Below are 18,695 nucleotides of genomic sequence, written 5' to 3'. Positions count from 1 at the left end.
CTGACAGAACAAAGTACGCACGATAAAGAGATGCTTCCGTGCGATAAAAAAAGGCAAGCTGCTGAAACAAGCAGCATGGGGAAAGTACTTGAGCTCTCTGCCCTCTATGTGTTGGAGAAATGCAAACAAGGATGCTGGGAAATCTGTGGAGAGCCTTAACATCTGTCCACTGGCCAGGGCTGATGTCCTGCCAGCCAACGGCTTCTTTACCCTCTGTAGCAGAAACGTTTGCCACAAACAATCCCATGTGGAGTCTCCCCAGAGTCAACTCTCTGTCCTTGAGACATCCTTCATCCACTCTCAATGAGTGACACTGGGGAGACTTATTAGTCTTATTAAGACTTATTAGGGGTATCAATTATGATGTACTAATAATAATAAAAAATGTAAATCCGATTGATTGATTGATTGATGATTACTTTAAAATAATACCCAATGGCCCGGCTTCACAGATGGGAATTAGGCCGTAGTTCAATTGGGGCATTTTTATAAATGTGCCTTAGAAAAAATGCATCTTGAGACAAAACAATGGCACTGACACGTTTTAAGATATGTCACTGCAAGTTGCTTTCAGTTAAAACAGGTCAAACGCATTTTAGTCTGGGACTAGTCTTAAGCCTTATCTTTGAAACCCGGGAAATGTGTTGCTGTGTCATTGGTCATAATTGTGAATATCCATTACAAGTTAACTGTTACTTTCTTTACCATTTGTCTTATTATACATTTTCTCAAATATTTGAAGAATATTTGGTTACACTTTATTTTAAGGTGTCATTGTTACAGTGTAATTATATTTTTAAGTACTGAGTAATATTAAGTAACTACATGTACTTACTATAGGGTTAGGTTAGGATTAGAGTTTGGTTGAGGGTTAGGTGCATGTAATTATGCATAATTTACTGTTATTACTATGGTAAGTACATGTAACATATGTAACAAGGACATTGTAAAATTATGCATTTTCAACAGTCTTATGTTTTACACTGCCATTCAGAAGTTTAGGGGCGGTTAGGTATCTTAGTGTTTTAGAAAGAAGTCTCTTTTGCGGGAATGTTATGCAATTAATACCTGTGATGGCATTTTCAGCATCATTACTCCAGCCTTCAGTGTCACATGATCCTCTGGAAATCATTCTAATATGCTGATTTGGTGCTCAAGAAACATTATTATTATCACAATTAAAAGCAGTTACCCTGTTAATCAAAATTAATCAAATCTTTGTGTGTCACTACTGAATCTTAAGTCATTTCTGACATACAGGCTTGGCAGCTTGGTTTCACACTGGTCGAAATGTTATTTAACGAGTTCACATGTTAATGAAATCTGATGTAATATTATAATGCATATTTGGCTTGCTGTCCGGGGGGAGGGCTCCGAGCTCGGAATTTGGCCCGACCCCAGAGTACTCCCCCCTATGAATGTATAGATCATGGGTATCTATGAGCAGACCCATCTGAATGTGAGGTGATGGGGTGGTGGCGGGATGCTGAGAAATTTGTCATGAGACAGGAGGTAAGGGAAGGCTTTATTTATACTGGCTTCTTCTTGTGCTGATTGGATGATTACCTGAACATGCTCCTCCCGAACTTTGTTACATAAAGCATTTCGAGAGGCACTGCACCAAACAGCACCAAAAGGTAGCCCGCCTCCATTAAGCACTTTATTAATTTTTCATAAACACTGCTCCCTGAGGACTTGTAATAGGAAAAACTAAGACTGAGCAAAAGCAAAATATGTTGCATGATAGCTAATGAAGGGTATAAATTGATGTAAATGTATACATACATGCAGCTCAGTACTGCAGTAGAACACTCTCTCTAACCAATGTCAGTAGTCTTTAAAGGGGACAGTTACTATACATATGAGAATATGACTCTCAGACGGGCCATAAAATGCACTCTTGGTTCTCAAATGCACATCTCTTCTCCCCCCTTGATCCAGAAAGGGCACTTATAGGTCTGTATGGGCAGTATAATTTTTTTTTTTTATAAATCCCCCTCTTGGTAAAAACTTGAACAGGTATTTCCACCCGTAACTTCGCAAGCTGTGCTACAGATTCGCACGGCTGCAGGAATGAAGATGGATGTTGATGTCCCTGCACCATAGCGACACGTTCCTGTGCGGATACAGGGAAAGAGAATGAGTAATAATCGTAGAGATTAATATCAATGATCCAACGTTCCTATTCTTGATGAGTCTTGTAATTAGAACCAGCAGGGCAGAATGTAAAGCAGCTGTAGCGCCTAAAACACCTGCATCGTCAGTTTTAACATTTTGTATATTGAACTTTAAGCTTACCACTCCATTATTCTATACTTATTTATTTATATTTTTTCCACTAGTGGGGTAGTTGGCACCATTCTTGATTCCCCCCACAGCTCTCCTGCCATAATCCTTCATAGCACAATTTTTCCCTAGCAGGGCTGACTAATAATCACTGTGCCGCAAGGGGAAAAGAGATTGACCTTCAAAGGGATTTCTGGATTTTCGGAGGTATTAAGACAATGCTGGATGCCTTTACTAAAATAACACGTTACTCAAGGACAGCAGTCAAAATGTTTGTAATAGAGAGAAAAGCGAACGCAGGGACTCAAGGGCAATAATAACGCTCATGGGTCATTGGATTCACAGCGCACTGCAGACATTACCCGCATGTCTCTATAGGGTAAAAGATTCATGGTTTACTGATGACAAGCTCAGCTGATGTAGGAAACCAGACCTGTATGTTTTAAACCTGCATCACAACACAGATCTTAGAGCCCACACATCATGTAGAGTGTTTGCATCAGTGGTAAAATACTACTGTTGATGGAGACAGATGATGATGTTGTAGGCAATTTAGCCCTGTCTTCAATACTTTTACCTTTATTTAGGTCAGTGGGAGAATGCAATTGTTATATGATCACACTCTTATTCATGCAAATGCTTTTAAACCATTCAAGCGCGATTGCTGCTCTTGACTGAATAACTTTTGTAGCTTTAAAAAGGATTAGTCTATATTCATTTATAATTTATGCAGTGAAGACTGGGAGGTGTTTGATAACTTTCCTGTATCTTACATGCTAGACCTATACCTGGAAATCTTAAAGCACTGTTTACAAGGTAACATGGGTAAAAAAAAAAAAAAAAAAAAACGGTCTGACTGGGTCAATAGAAAAAAATGTAGGTGCACAGGTAAATGTGGCATTTATTATAATGGGTTTATGTAAAGACTGTTTTAAGTTCACTCAAATTAAAAGTTATTGTATGTAGTATAGCCTATTAAATGCTAAATTTGATTGCTTTCAATTATACTGTAATGCTGAATGGCTATATTTAATGTCTAAAATTGAGGGAAAAATCTATTTCATAGAGGTAGCAGTATTGGTATAGGTGATGCCTTCCTAAACAAATATTTAAAATATAGGGTACTGTCTTTACTTTTGTTTCTATATTAATTTGGAGTTTACATGTGAAATTATTACAATATAACAATATATTAAAAACTTTCATGTTAGATGTGAACAATCACAATTAATCAGACAAATGTGATTACATTTTTATTTTTTTAATCGATTGACATCACTAGTTATTGTTATTTCATTATTATATAAAAGAAATATTAACATGTATAATTTATAATAATGATATATTTTGTTGAATCAACAAAACTTAATATTTTACTTTTGCCCTCCAAATCAAAGTAATTTGGTGCAACCAAGATGCAGAAACATGCTGGACAAAATGTAACAGAAAATTATGTCATAGAGATAACCCATACAGACCCTCATGACAGTGTGTCAAGGTCAGTGAGTCTCATTAAATTTTAGATAAAGTATTTTTTTATGACAACAAGGTTAGATCAGGTTTTATAATATCATGTGGTGCAACTCCCCCCCCAAAAACTTTTAGATACTTATGAATTACCAATTAATTATATTTGTAAAAAAAAATATATATATATATATATATATATATATATATAAATTTAGAAAATAATGATTATGTTTATACACACTTCTACTGGATGGTTAGGCTACATGATATTTTAAAGCAATTCAATCTAAAATCAGAATGTAGCTCAGTTCTAAAAACGTTCCTTGCTTTGAAGCAGCTTGTATGAGGAGGAAAAAATCATTCTAGATACACTAGCCATAATATAATTGGCTCACAACGCCATGAGGGGGCCCTGAGCACCAACGGAGGCAACAGGGGTGTCCTGAACCAAATATAACTTCACAAGATTTTGGAATTGGAGATTTCAAACACGCAAAAAGCAGGTAGCTCAGAAAGCTCAGAGTAAATAAGATTGTGTTGAGGCCAAAGAGAATAAGCAAAATTACAAGAGCCAAGAAGCTTGGGGCTGGTGACTAGAGATATAAATCTTTATCTGTTCGGGCTACAGGCTAACCTCTGATTAACTGCATTTGGGGGAAATTTACAGCTGTGGATCTCCTCAGCAACCAAATCATAAATGAATCTCAGTGAAGGATTGAGGCAAGTTACAAGGACCAGGATGAATTACTTCAAGGTTCTAAGTGTATGTGTTAGTATGTGGTGATCTTAATCCTGATAATCGAGCATGTTTCAGTCAACACAAGCTCCATAAACAGACAAGATGGAAAGACCATCAAACCTCAAGGTATTTCAAAAATCGCAGAGGGATCATCTAAAGTTCTATTTACAATTTCAACATGAGATGTCAGGCGTACAAGCGACCGTACACACGGGCCCTAGATCCATGTGCAGACCTTTTTAAGTAGAAAAGGCTTATTTCACTTATCTCTTACTTCCAGAGAACATAGGACAGAGAATATCAAAACCCCAAGATAGTCACGACCCAGACTGCTCCCTACAAACGTGCCTTGTCCTGTCTTGCCCTTACTGATAAAAGTCCGACTGAAATTGCTGACAGAAAATCAGCAAAAATAAACATTATTTTCCAAAAGAGTGCCCTGTTCTGACCTCTAAACTGAGTATTTGAGTTAAAAGACTGGTAAATCAATATGGAGGGCCACATTGGCAAGAAATATTGCCTGCAAGGCAACAGGACCTACGGGAACATTTGGTTTACACAACCCAAAAGAATACCACTGATATAGAGGGATAGTTCACCCAACAATGTTCATTCTATCATCAAGCTTTATTGGATTTATTGGCTTTATTTCTTATGCGGAACACAGAAGATATTTTGAATCTTTCAAGTTTTTATCTAATGAAGGTCAATAGGCTTAAAACTAAAGGGCATTGGACCTAGAGCTGCATGTTTAATTTCTTTTGAATTGTGATCATGATTTCTGCTTCTCTCATTTATTTAAGCATAACTGCCTGACAAATTTGCAATATATCCAAACATGAATCTTGACTACATTGTTGCGGAATAAATGCACTTTTGCATCCCCTGTGCTAGAATACACATTATTTTAGTTGTTTTATAAGAAAAACATTAACTTAACTTTGAATTATTGTAATATTGTAAATTAACCAGTTTTAGCAGTTCATAATGTAGAGAAAAAAGGTCAAATAAAACTTGCGTAGGAGTTGATGTTTTCTTATTGTGTGCTTACCTGAAAATGCAATGATTCTAATTTTTACTAATTCTACATTTCTCAACTGAAAACAGTTGATAACCGCAATTATAGTTTTTGAGCAAAATAACTGTGATTATTTAACCATTATCGTATAGCCCTAATTGGATACCATTGATTTCCACAGTATGGACACACACAAACATTTCTCAAAATAACTTATTTTGTGTTCCACAGAAGTAAGAAGGTGAACAATCCCATTGGATGAACTATCCCTTAAACATAAATGTGCCAAACCAGTTAGGTGGAAGGGGAAAGCATTTCTAGGGAATCTCCATGGGGATTGTAATTGAATGTAATGCATAGGGAGGTAAAAACCTAAGCACCAAACCAAAGATTTGTTCCACCCTCAGAGTTTTACACGCAATCCATCATGGCTCAGAGGGTTCCCTGGCTTTGGTCCTGCAGCGTAGTTCATTTCTAAGGTGTTAAACATGTCCATCTGTTTTCCCCCGGCAGAAGCTACAGCGCTGCGTGAATCCCGGCGAGCACCTTGATCATCCGCAGTGGCAGTTGTTCCCTGCCGAAAAGCCCACGAGCAGACCCGGCTAATCTCTGGCTCCATGGCAGAGATGGATGGAGGCACATGGACGCATCCATCTGCTGGTACCCTCTTGCCTAATAGACCCTGCAGTGTAGCTGGGAGTGAGGGTGGTCATCCTGACAACGAGTCCCAGGCGAGACGACTCTAGCTAGCTCTGGGTCGTAAATTACTGGAGCTTCAAATGCAACTCGGTTTGAGTTCAATTTCTCTCCCTGATACAGTAAATAAAACACCAAGGGAACAGGTAGTTATTTCACCCTCAAAAATGAAACTCCCTTCCCAAGCTACTCTTGATTTTATTGTTTGGTCCAGAGCATAATTCCTGTCCGCTCCACCTTACAGTACAATTCCATTTTGCATTCTACTTTGGGTCCTAAACACTACCGGTCAAAAGTTTGGGGTCAGTTACTTTTTTTATTTTAATTTTTTAAAAGAAATTAATACTTTTATTCAGCAAAGAGACATCTTATAAAATATTGATATTCTTAATTCATCTTAATTCATGAACCTCCAAACTATAAATCTTTTAAAACTTATTTCAAAACTTTCAAACAAGGCTTTGTAAAGTCAACATTCAAATTTGAACAAATTTAAATTGAGCAATCTGAATCTTTCTGAATGGTGCAACGAATCTGAACTTTTGACATTCCTAGTTAAAAGTACAATTATATGATCAATAAGTTATGATAACGTATGTTTTTACATTGCTTTAACTCATCAAAATAAGTTAAGCAATTTTCACCTTTTTTTATAAGTTAAACAACGTTCATCACAAGTCAGTTTAATGTCATTTAAGTTGAAATTACTTAAACGTCCAAGTTGATTGTACTTAAAGCATTTTTACAGTGTATGGTTTGCTGGTGCACATCATTCAGAAACAAACATAAGTCTGATGTCAATGGACTCTCATCTGCATTAAAAGTTCTAGTGTAAATCCAGCCTTGTCTCTTCCCGAGATCCCTAGGGATTATGATACTCCACAGAGAGGAAATGCTTTACGTCCAGGAATGCATGAAATCATGAAATCATGAAGTCAAAGTTCCATTGTAGATTCAACAGCACACCAAATTTGACTACTTATAAATATCTACATTGAGTCTAGCCTGGGGCAATCAGCATGTCAGTGGAACCAGGTCAAAATCAGGATACAAGGAAGAGAGACAGCAAAAGAAAGTGAGAGAGAGACTTTGGAGAAGAGGAGGAGGAGCCGTGAGTGAGTGGGCCCACATGGACATCTGCTGCACTCTTGCAGGCTGAACTAATCCTTTCGGTTAGCGGCGCTCACAGGGCAAAGCCTCTCTGATGGCAGATGTCCTCTGTACTCTGCCGCTTGCCTTTTTGCCCTCTACCAATGCATCCACCCGTCACGACCAATGAGGACCATCGCTTAGACTAAAGAACGACAAATTACAACAAACACATATCATACACTGTCTATGTAAGGTAGCTTTCACACATGGTTCGATTGCCTGGTCCGAATCCGCGTTTGATTGCTCCCCCTCCCCCCTCCGGATTGTGTTCACATTATATCATTTGGGTCTGAACCACGGTACACCTGCATCATCAAAGCAGCAGCTGTTTACCCTTGTTGCTTGGAAACAATGACACAGGAGAAGGCGGCAAAATGCATAGCGTCAGAGCCTAAAATGAACACTCACCTAGCACTAAATGCGAGCAAAAATGCGGCACTGGCGAGTATATGAAACGGTGTCAATCCACAGTTAGCTGGTAACATTTGTATGAATCCTAACAATGCAATGTTGTGAGAACATGAACAAATGTGACATGTGAAAAACTTCTCTTACTGCTCTTGACAAAAAAAAAAAAAAACTCTAATATGTACAGTGAAGACTACATGCAGTGTTATTTTACATTTGATTACTTATTGATAACTGTTAGACCTACCAGAAAAACCTGATAAGCTGTTTATTTCATTTGTGTATTTGTTCTGATGTATTTATTTGTGCTATTGCTTGTAATTTGATTATTTGTTCCTTTTTTTAATGTTTACTTGTCTTTAATAATGTTTTAAATTTATATTAGTTAGGCTAGTACTTTTAACTGTGATATTGAGATTGGAATAGAGAATAGTGAATTTTCACTGTTATCTAAAAATTTGGTGTCATTACTGCCTGTTTCATACATTTTCTGAAGTCACCGGCCATTGGCAGGTGTGGCAAAAAGTTAGCTTTAGTATTGAGTTGCTTACCTCACTTTTATATTTGGATATAAAAAACCTTTTAAAACCTTTGGATTTGTATCCAAAGCATCAGCACATAATGGCACTTGCATCTATCTGCTGCAAATGTACTGAGAATGTTTTCGATAATGCGGGAATCCAGCAGAAACAAGATATACGTTCTCTCTGCTTGAAGTGCATCAGTCACGCTTATCAGGAAAGTGAGTATGAACACTCAAAAACAGTTTTTGAAATCATACGTCATTAATAGCGGATCTCTTCCGCGATTTAGTACGATTGTGTTCATATCAGTAGTGAACCAGTCTGGAGTTCACATGAACCCACATGAGATGGGTGCGCACCCAAGTCTGGAAAACAGCATTCACATCATCCAAACGAACCGAACTCTGACATCAATCAAATCCCACTTTTGCGCACAAAAAGTGCTAGCGTGAAAGCATCATAAGTCTAAGCTTTACAAATTATATAACAAAGAAGAGGAGGAAGAAGAAAAATATAAAAAGAGATATATAGGGTTAAACTGACCACCCAATTCAACATCAGCCAGTACTAGCAGCAAGCATTGGAGAGGCAAAATAATGGACGAGGGACGATCTTGCAGAGCTGTTAAATGCTTGTTAAGATTAATAAACACCCTCCAATGAAGCATCTCCCCAGACACACTGCTTCCTGAATAGGGTCAGACATCATACATGCTTCCTTAAAGACCCTGTGGCGGGCTTACACTTAAGCAAGCATATGACTGAGGGGAATGAGAGAGAGAGAGAGAGAGAGAGAGAGAGTAGGCGATAGAAGATGCTAAAGGCAAAAAACGTGGAGAGAAAGCAAGAGAGGTGGAGGTTGGAGAAAGCAAAAGACTAATGAAACTGAAACATCATGGGTATTTGTTTCAAGGGAGAAGAAAATTAATAAGCATGATGCAAAACAGCAAACCAATTATTACAGGGTGAGCAATGCGGTGAAGTCTTGACAAAGAAGTAAACAACCGAACTAACCGGCACGTGAGCACACACACCTCCGCCGGCGACTGCATCTGCTTTACACCAGCGCAGCAGCCAACCAACCACACACATACTGACTAACGAGTGCTGATGACTCAAATCAATTTAGATCTGGTTAACAGTTTCACTGTTACTCAGTGAGTCATTCGCGAGCAGAGAGCGACGCTCCTTCAAAAATGAAATGTAATATTTTTAGAAGACATTATGTGGTCTTAATATGATCTTTTTGTTCCCAATAAAATTTCCCTGATAAAAAATAATACCATAAACCAGCCTAAGCTAGTTTGGTGGGTTTTATCTGACCATAGCTGGCTTTAGAAGGGTTTTAGGCACTGGAAGACCAGCTAGCCACTTGGACCCATTAAAGTAATTTTTTTAGCAGGTTTCTGTGAAAATCTGATTTTATTTGCTAGATTTCGCAAAAGGGTTGCAAAAGGTCACGTATGAACGTATGAAGACTTTAGATGACACCAACTTTGGATCAACATTAAAAAAAAAACTGTCAAATATTATCCTTATATTGTAATTAATATATACGCAAATTGCAATTGCTGCCTAACATCTCTGTTGTGTCTGCTTAAAGGATTAGTTTACTTCAAAATGAAAATTCTGTCATCATTTACTCACCCTCAAGTTGTTTCAAACCTGTAGGAATTTGTTTCTTCTGCTGAACATAAAAGAAGATCATTTGAAAGTCGTTAAACTAACAGTTGATGGACCCCATTGACTTCCATAGTATTTTTTTTTTTCCTACTATGGAAGTCAATGGGGTCCATCAACTGTCTGGTTACCGACATTCTTCAAAATTTCTTCTTTTGTGTTCAGCAGAAGAAAGAAATGTATATATGTTTGAAACAACTTAAGGGTGAGTAAATGATGACAGAATTTTGAAGTGAACTATTCCTTTAACTGAATACATGAATGTTACATTGCTGCCATAAGGACATTTTATTTGATACACTCATCTTTGGCTAGTTACAGAATACGTCCTAAATTGTTACTATGAAACAAACATTAAACAGAATATTTAATTGAATTGAATTTAACTTATCGTTGCTCAGCAAAACGATATCTTTTAAATATCGCCTAAATTTCGCTAATGTAACCGCACATTCACTCTGGAAACAGTAATATTTTCCTTATAGGTATGACGCTTCTTTAGGTTAATATAGTTAGGTTAGGATAGTTCCTAAAGAGAATTGGGACACCAGCACTACCAAAAAAAGAAATAAAAAATATGATGGTGGCACTCGGTAAAACAGGCCCTTATGCCAGCTGATTAGCTGTCTGAGAGCAGTTTTATTCAGGGGGGCATGACGAGAGCGACTCGCTCCATAAATCTACAACAGTTCTGATAATGACACTCAGACTGTGTGCAGTTCTATAATCCATTAGGCCCTCTCACCATTACAGCACCTTTCCCAGAGGCCGCTCCGGAGCTTAGCCGAACCCCAGACAACCATGAGAAAAACATAGCAACAATAAATTAAGGGTTGTGGCATGCGGGCACATGCTTAAACCCCCTAATGGATCTGTGCGCCTTAGCTAGGAAAAAAAATAGCCAATAATCAGCAGTGGATTTGTTAAAAAATGCTAAGGGCGACTGAGGGAAGATCGCTGCGAACTGAATCATTAAGGGAGAAAGATAACTCTGAGCCTCATTTACCAACGGAGAGATGTGCTGTGAAGATTCTGATGCAAATAACTGATGCTAATTTCAGAATCCATGCATTCATTCTTGAATATTTTTATGAAGCACAGACTAACGACTCACACTGACAGATGCCTCATGCCACCAGCATATTAGCATCTGCCAGCACCCTAATACTGGTCAAAATGCTGACTTAAGGCCTGTTCACACCGAGAACGATAACTATAAAGATAACTCTATTAGCAGCCACACCAGCTGACGATATAGTTCTGTTTCTAAGTGTGTGCTTGTCTGCCGCTTTAAATGCTCAAGCTCATTAGGATGGATTCTGATTGGCTGTCAATGTTTTTATCGTTTATCAGCTGGATAACATCGTTCTGAAAGTGATTCCAACGATATCGTTTCTCTGTGCCATTATCGATATAGCTGTGGTGTGAACTTTTGAACTTTGAATTTTTCGAACTATATCTTTATCGTTATCGTCCTTGGTGTGAACGGGCCTTTATACTGTGCAGATGTGAACAACTTAATTAAACTGGCAATAAAAACCCTTTGTAAGACTGGCAGCAGCTGCTAATGTGTCTTTAACAAGTCCGTTTGAACAAACGCCCCACAAATTAATAAGTACATGAGTTGTAGTGACCTATGACTCTTATTCAATTGACAAGTCATCACTTTGACAGACATCCATTGTATAACGTATAACTGCATCACAATTTACACATTTTCCTCCAATAACCGGGGGATTAAACATGCACTATTTTCATATTCAGGATGTTATGAAGATGATCAGACTGAAAACTGTTGCTAAGTTGCAGTCAAATGACCCTTAAAAGCACAAATGGGTGTTAAGATGATCAGTGTCATGTCTTTATAGAAGTTAATTGCTACCATCAAAGATTAGAAAAGAATGTTTGCAAAAGCAACAAAGGTTTTTGTGGATTTGTTCTAGTCATTGTACATTAACTCTGGGGACAGATGCATTTCTGCATGAGATGTTAAGCACAGTGAAATAAAACAGGCATCATATGAGTTCATCATGAGTTTCCATCATTTTAATCTGAAATAATAACTGTCAATCACTGAGGAATTTGTATGTAATGAAAACACTGACGGATCTGTCATGAACACAATGATACATTTGCATAAGAACCTCGCAGACAAATACTGATGAAGCAATCTGAGAAAAGCAGCAACAGCAAAATATACTTCATCAAAATATTTCTGTGCTAAACTGCATTAGTACGTAACTAAAATAACACTTAACTTTCCTTAATAACCGATGCTCATATCTAGACAACTGGAATATGGAAAGCACCTCATTTTGAAGAAACTCTCCAAAGCTTATTAATGAATCCAGCACCATTTGCTCGAGGCAATCTCAATCATTAAGTAAAAAATACACAATTTTATCTCTCTCCACAAATCTGTTGCATTGAAAAATGATAACTGACAGAGGGAGAGGCATAGCAATGGGGAATGAGACAGAGAGAGACGCACACAGGCTAGAGTTGTTGTATTGCAATTGAAACTGGAAGGTCATAAAGTTTTGATAGTTCCAGTATTTACTATCACCTTAAATCATGTACAACTACAGCAAACTTTTCTATAATAAGTTTTCATGCATGCGTGCCGCTGTGGAGAGCATTGCCACTTCACCCGTTTTATGCTTATGAGCTTGAGGCTATTCACAAGCAACTAAATCATCTTTCACTGGAGGAAAATTGTACCTCTGTGGAGAGAAACAAAGCTAGAACAAGCCATTCCGAGGATATCGTATGGGGCACCGACCAGGAAACCTTGATGCATGATGGGTAAAGTTAAGCAAAAATTGAATTGCTTACCAAGCACACCAAGCCGATAGTTTACGGTTATGACGATGACGTTGCCGTAACTGGCCAAGATGCTTCCATCGAACATATTTCCCGTTCCTTCCATGTATGATCCTCCGTGAATGAAAACCATCACCGGTTTGGGGCTCCCACTTTCACGAATGTCTGGAAAAAGGAGGATAGAAACGATTAAATGACAAATTACTGTAGACAGCTGGGAATGCATTCAGAGCTGAGGGCTCCCATTTTGCTCAAATTGGCTTTATTTTTAGACTTGATTTTAGAAATTTCCTAGGCAATATGAATGTCATGTTCCTGGTGATCGGAAAATGCGCATCACTTTTTTTTTATTTTTTATGATTGCCTTTTTTTGTTTTGTTTTTCTTGAGGGCCTCACAGCAATAAAACGTGGAAATTAAAATGGGCATTTTAATTTCTGAAGTAATCCTTTGAATTAACTAAAGATTCAAACATAATTAAGAAAAAAGGTGGGCAAACTTAAAGTGAGGGGACCTTCTCCGCGCTCTCCGAATAGGTCCGTCTGCACTTCACCTCATCTTCTCAGATCCCATTTTTCCTTTAGCAATGGAAATTGCACGCTTTTTAAATTTCCATACATGGCTTAGGCAAAGTAATCCACTTTTGGCAAATGGTCTCTGTCCGAGAGGGAGGTATTTTCAAAACACAAATGCGATGCAGATGATAACTTTCGTCTTGCTTGAGGGAGAGAGTGCCATTTCATCATGGTTGCAAAGCCTTCACATAAATCTCGGTTATTTTATTGGGCAGGCAGGGACCTGCTTCCGGGAGGTCTCGTAACAAGTGAAAAAAAGCAAATGAAAAAAGCAATCATTTTCCAAAACAATTTTCTTAAGGCCCCTAAACAAGACCATCTCTTGCCAAATGTGCACACAATAGTTCTTTTTTATCAGTCAACACAATTTCTCATTTCTCTTCTTGTCTCAGTTAACTCATTCTTGGCATTTCTCGTTTCCTCTTGTAAAATGCTCAAAGTGAGATGTTTTTATCTGTATCAGGTGATTCTCATTGCCTTCTCTTCTCATCTCACCCCTTCTGTTCTTCTTTTTTTCCTCTTGCAAAATGCTCAAAAGAAAACACACAAGGGGTTCGTCGTTTATGTCTCGTCTCGTCTCAACTCCTCCAGTCTCATTTTGTCTCACCTGTTCCCCAGTCATTCTTCTTCATCATCAGGCAAAGTCATTTCTTGTCTTGCTTCATCTCGCCTTCCCTCATGTCCTCTCACCTCGTCCTGTCCAATCTATTTTGTTCTTCTCTTTCCAAAGTGATTCTCCCCTCTCCCTTTCCTGTTCCTGTTTTTCACCTCTTGAAAAGTAGGATTTGCACAAAATCTTTCTTTTTTTTAGGCAATGTAATGTCTCATATTGTCTCATCTTGCTATGCCCGTTCCTGCCCGTCTTGTCTCTTCTTGCCAAATGCTCAAAGCACAGTGTTCTTCTTATTCAGGTGACCAAATGTCTTTCTCATCTCTTTTCTTTTCTTGTCTCATCTGCTCTCTTCTCTCAGCTCCCCTTCCCATTTTCTGGGATTTCCATTTCCTCTTTTAATCAGAGATGTAATGTCTCATCTTCTCCCATTTCGTCTCACCTCACACCTTTTGTTCTTTTGAAAACGCTAAAAGTGAGATTTGCTCACAACAGTTTTTGTCTTGTCTTGTCTCGTCTCATCTTGTCTCACTGGGTTCCTTACTGTAGCATTATCCTCAGATGTCAGATTTGGACTCTTCTTTATCAGGCCATATAATGTCTCTTCTCTTTTCTCATCATATCTTGTCTCACCACTTCCTGTTAACGTCTTTTCTCTTCCTGCCAGTGTTGTGACTTTGTGAATGAATTGAGTGCTTTGTTAAGCTGTGTCTTTAAAAAAAAGTTGCTCTTAAGATTTTATTTAAATGAAGCATTAACTAGGTTTTAAAATCTTATCATCTTTTTGATAATGAACTGAATGACCCATGAGCCACGGAAGAATGTAAACTAGCCCAGTGAGTCTCTCAGTGTCCAGCAGGAGGGAAAGACAGGAAGTGATTCCTCAGAGAAATGAATACTCCATTGATCCCAGTCTTCATTCAGACTGAAATACTCTTCATCCACAGGCCAGAGTTCATGCGTGTATGCGCACACCAGTTCTTTTGTATTTTCCTCAGTCTTTTATAATGCCATAATTATGTCAAATGTCAACAAAAAGTGCAGTGTACCGTGGCCTTTCTCTAAAACGTCACTCCTAAACGATAACATGAACAGAGATTTTCTGTCACTGAAAAAAACTTTTTTTTGTTTTGTTCATACAATGAAAGTCAATGGGTTCCAATATTGTTTTAAACCTCCATTTAATAGACACAATTGTTCAAATTATGTAATTATGTGTTCCACAGAAAAGGGTGTTTGGAATGACAATTTTTGTGAAACTAAAAGCTGGTTACTTAAAATTTAAGGTTAGCTGTGTAAGACTCATTTTGTAAATCCTATTTCTTCGGATATTCGATCTGGCACAATCTAAGACCACATACTTGCATTGTCTCTTGGGCCTTTTGCTACCGATTGCTTACCGAAGTCAATAAACGTTGTACGCTGCATACTAAAGCACCAGATTAATGAATTTGTCAAAAGTGGCTATTGATTTTGGTGATAGTTTGCTTTAGTAAATCTCTAGCAAATAGTCATATCTGGAGAATCCTCTGGCATTTGAAGTTGTTATATGATTGATGATCCTGGGATATGGCCCGTATGCAGCTTTTATATCAAAAACAAAAATGTAAACTAATTAGAATGGATATTAATATCTGTGAGTGGGCCACTGATGTGATCAAGCCAATTACTGGATCTATGAAATAAAATCAGAGGAGCTGGTTGGCGAGAACTGTCGCCGATGCCACCTTAGCTGGTGTGCAGTAATAAGGTAGCGTTATGTCTACATAATTAATGTGTCTCCTCTCAGCCCTTTTCCACTTAGCAAAAAGCATGCGCAGATAGGCCTCAGGAATTTCAATAAACATATTTACTTATATGTACGCTCGTTTGGGTACATTTTAACATGAATTCACTCGTACATTCGATTGAAAAGCACTACTGAGGCGTTTTCAAGTGAAGCATGATACAACTGTGGTAATTTAAATCAAGCTGTTTTTAAGTAGGCTATGTCAAGAGTAAAGATTTTGCTTGTTTAACTGTCTGTTTCGGAGATCTTCAGATTCAGTTTGCTTTAACCGTCACCTGATTTTCAAAGAGCTAAGAACTGTGATGAAAGCAGACTTTGTCAGTTTACAATAACCTTGGAGTGTTCTGACACACTGGGTTTGTGTTTCTCTGTTTAAAGTCCTTTTAGTGAACGTTTGAATTCTGTTAACAAGTAAACATTAGTACTGTGGAGTAAATTATTGAAACTAGCAACGCCACTAACATTTTACTCACTAGCGAAGCCACAGCTACATGTTTCATGTTAGCATGATGCATTTTAGTAAACAAGCTAGCGCAAGCTACACAACAAAAACAAAAGATTAGCACAGCAAAATGCTAAATCATTAACGTCACGTTGTATTGTGGTCGTGGTAACAATCAAATACATTCTTCTAAACTGTTCTGTCACATATGTAGCATTCAAAAGCGATTTATTGATTTAGGTCTTATAGCTAAATATTAAGTTAGCGTGTTTAGCTGTGGTTCGTGACTGTTTTATATACTGTAGATTATAGTTTGTTTTGTTTAGAGTAGATCTGCTCAATTATCTATTCAAGTTCAATAGTGCATTCATTCATACTTTTTAGTGTAGCTAACTATATTGAGTAACTAACAAGATAAGGCTTCAAAACAGATTGATGTAACTACGTACAGCAAAAAAGGTTCAGGCTGAAAGTGTGCCACATTACGAGTTTGAGCAGATCCTCGAAAAGAAGAATTGGGAGCTTTCCACGTGCACACACCGTTGTTACCATCAAAGGAACTGTCGATCACTGGAGACGTCTTAATAGATTCACAGTTGTAGCAGTTTTTGGGAAGCTCTTGGTTTTAAGAGGACTTTTCCATTGTAGCTTGATGTTCAGCATTCTCCAGTAAGAAGATGGGTGGCTGTGAGTGTCTTGAGAGAAATTCAAACCAGGCCTCTGAAGACACCAAGTCCGAGTCTGATGTCGGGCGATGAGTGTTTCCCCAGTATATCGTCGGGCATGCTTAAGAGGATTATTCGGTCGGTTTTCAAGAGAGTTCATGTGAGATACTCTGCGGGATTCTCACTGTATATTTGTGTTGCTGTAATCTTTTGATGTGCAGATCAAAGCGAGCAGGCTCTTTCCTGGTTTTAGCCTGCTCTAATTGGTTCTTATTTCATTTGATTATACAGGAGACAGTCTTCACTGCGCTTCAGTTCTGACAAGAACACGAAAGGAAATGCTTTTATCACATACAGTCACTCAGGGATTATTATCATTAGATTTTGTACCTCTTTTACAGTCTACAGCCCAGGCATTTAATCGATGTGTTAATTTGTTGTGCATCTGTATAGATTTTTGCACGTCCACTAAACATCGGACAATTAAAAGTCGTCTCAACGGCTGGACAGTAATGACTATTGATGCACAGTCTGATGGAAATGCAGACATGGCGTTTCGGATTCCAGGAACATACAATGTTGCGTAGGAAATTTTTGAAGGGGGCTTCCGGTTAAATTTCGGAAGATTACCAATCTGGGATTTTTTTCTTTTTTTTTTAAACCAGGGGGTTACCTCAGAATATCTTTTTTTAAAGGCAGAAGGATTGAAAAATCATGCAAAAAAGTGTTAAGAATTAATATTAGGATAATTAGTTTTTTTTGTTTGCTTGTTTCTGGTTTGTTTAGGTGAGATGCAACATATAAAATTAAAAGGAAATGATAATAAAAAATATTCAAGCAAGAGCCTATGAAGGGTTATTTACAATTATGTGTATCTGGAATGACGGGAGACAGGTCACATCAAGCAAAAACGACAAAACACATCCAGCAAAAAACGAGCAAGAAAAAAATCTCCACTCTCAAAAAAGGACAAGAAATTTAAGAAAAACAAAGAAGAAAAAACCGGAGGGTTCCTTGTCATGCATATCAGTTTGGCATCAAAAAAATACCTTCATCCTCAGCACCGTCATTATCAGCTAAATCATCATTCTGTTTCTTTGAAAGAGGACCTAGGATCAAGAATGGAAAAGATGGAGCAGAGAGAAAATACAAGAGCAAACAAGCCTTCAAAAAGTGCTTCAAAGACACAAAGAACTCGCATTGAAATCCTTGGTTTTAAAAACGATACCGTATTTAACCAAAAAAAAATGCTGAAGGGAAGATATAAGCTAAAACTGAATTGAAATAAACATTTGAAGAACTACAAAGGTGCAAGATAGAAAAGAAGCTCTGGGCCTTACTTATTTATGTAACAACTCAAAATGAGATATTTATTTCAAGTTAAAAAAATATATCTTGCCTACTTATCAAGGGGGCAAGTGTTGTTTTTAACAATCAAAAATGTTTAAACATGTTTCCCTAGTTTTTGCATGGAAATAATACACAGAATTTCCCAAACACATTCAACAGCCGATGCACTGCGTTGTTATTTTACACCAGATGTGATCTGCGGATCATTATACAGATCATAACTTGGTATTTTTCATACTTAATTGATTCTTAAAGGAAATATCTAATTGTGAAATTACCGTACCATGTTTGCAAGTACCATAAGAAAAAATTAATGAATTAATTAATTAAAGAGCATCATATCCATGAAGGGGTTAGATATCTACATGCTAACTATTTGCTTTTTTATCAGCAAAATAACACTGAGAAGCACAGCAGAAATAAACAACGCAAAAATAACAACGCAAGTCAGAGGCCGGTGAACATAAATA

At 37.7% G+C, this 18,695-nt stretch overlaps 1 protein-coding gene across 5 annotated transcripts in view; it reads right to left on the bottom strand.

Moving 5' to 3' along the window:
• nlgn1 (neuroligin 1) overlaps positions 1-18,695 on the bottom strand; it is a 238,472-nt gene that overhangs the window by 127,709 nt on the left and 92,068 nt on the right. For 4 of the 5 annotated variants that reach the window (XM_084394571.1, XM_084394573.1, XM_084394574.1 and 1 more), the window contains 2 exons: positions 17,925-17,984; positions 12,808-12,960 (listed from right to left, as the gene is read on the bottom strand). In XM_084394571.1, coding sequence (XP_084250697.1) covers positions 12,808-12,960; positions 17,925-17,984 — 213 coding nt within the window. The remainder of the gene's footprint in view (positions 1-12,807; positions 12,961-17,924; positions 17,985-18,695) is intronic. The other variant, XM_084394575.1, reaches the window with a different exon arrangement.

Source organism: Rutilus rutilus, assembly GCF_951802725.1.
Source record: "Rutilus rutilus genome assembly, chromosome: 22".
Classification (NCBI taxonomy): Eukaryota; Metazoa; Chordata; class Actinopteri; order Cypriniformes; family Leuciscidae; genus Rutilus; species Rutilus rutilus.
This window is presented reverse-complemented; position numbering and strand designations above follow the sequence as displayed.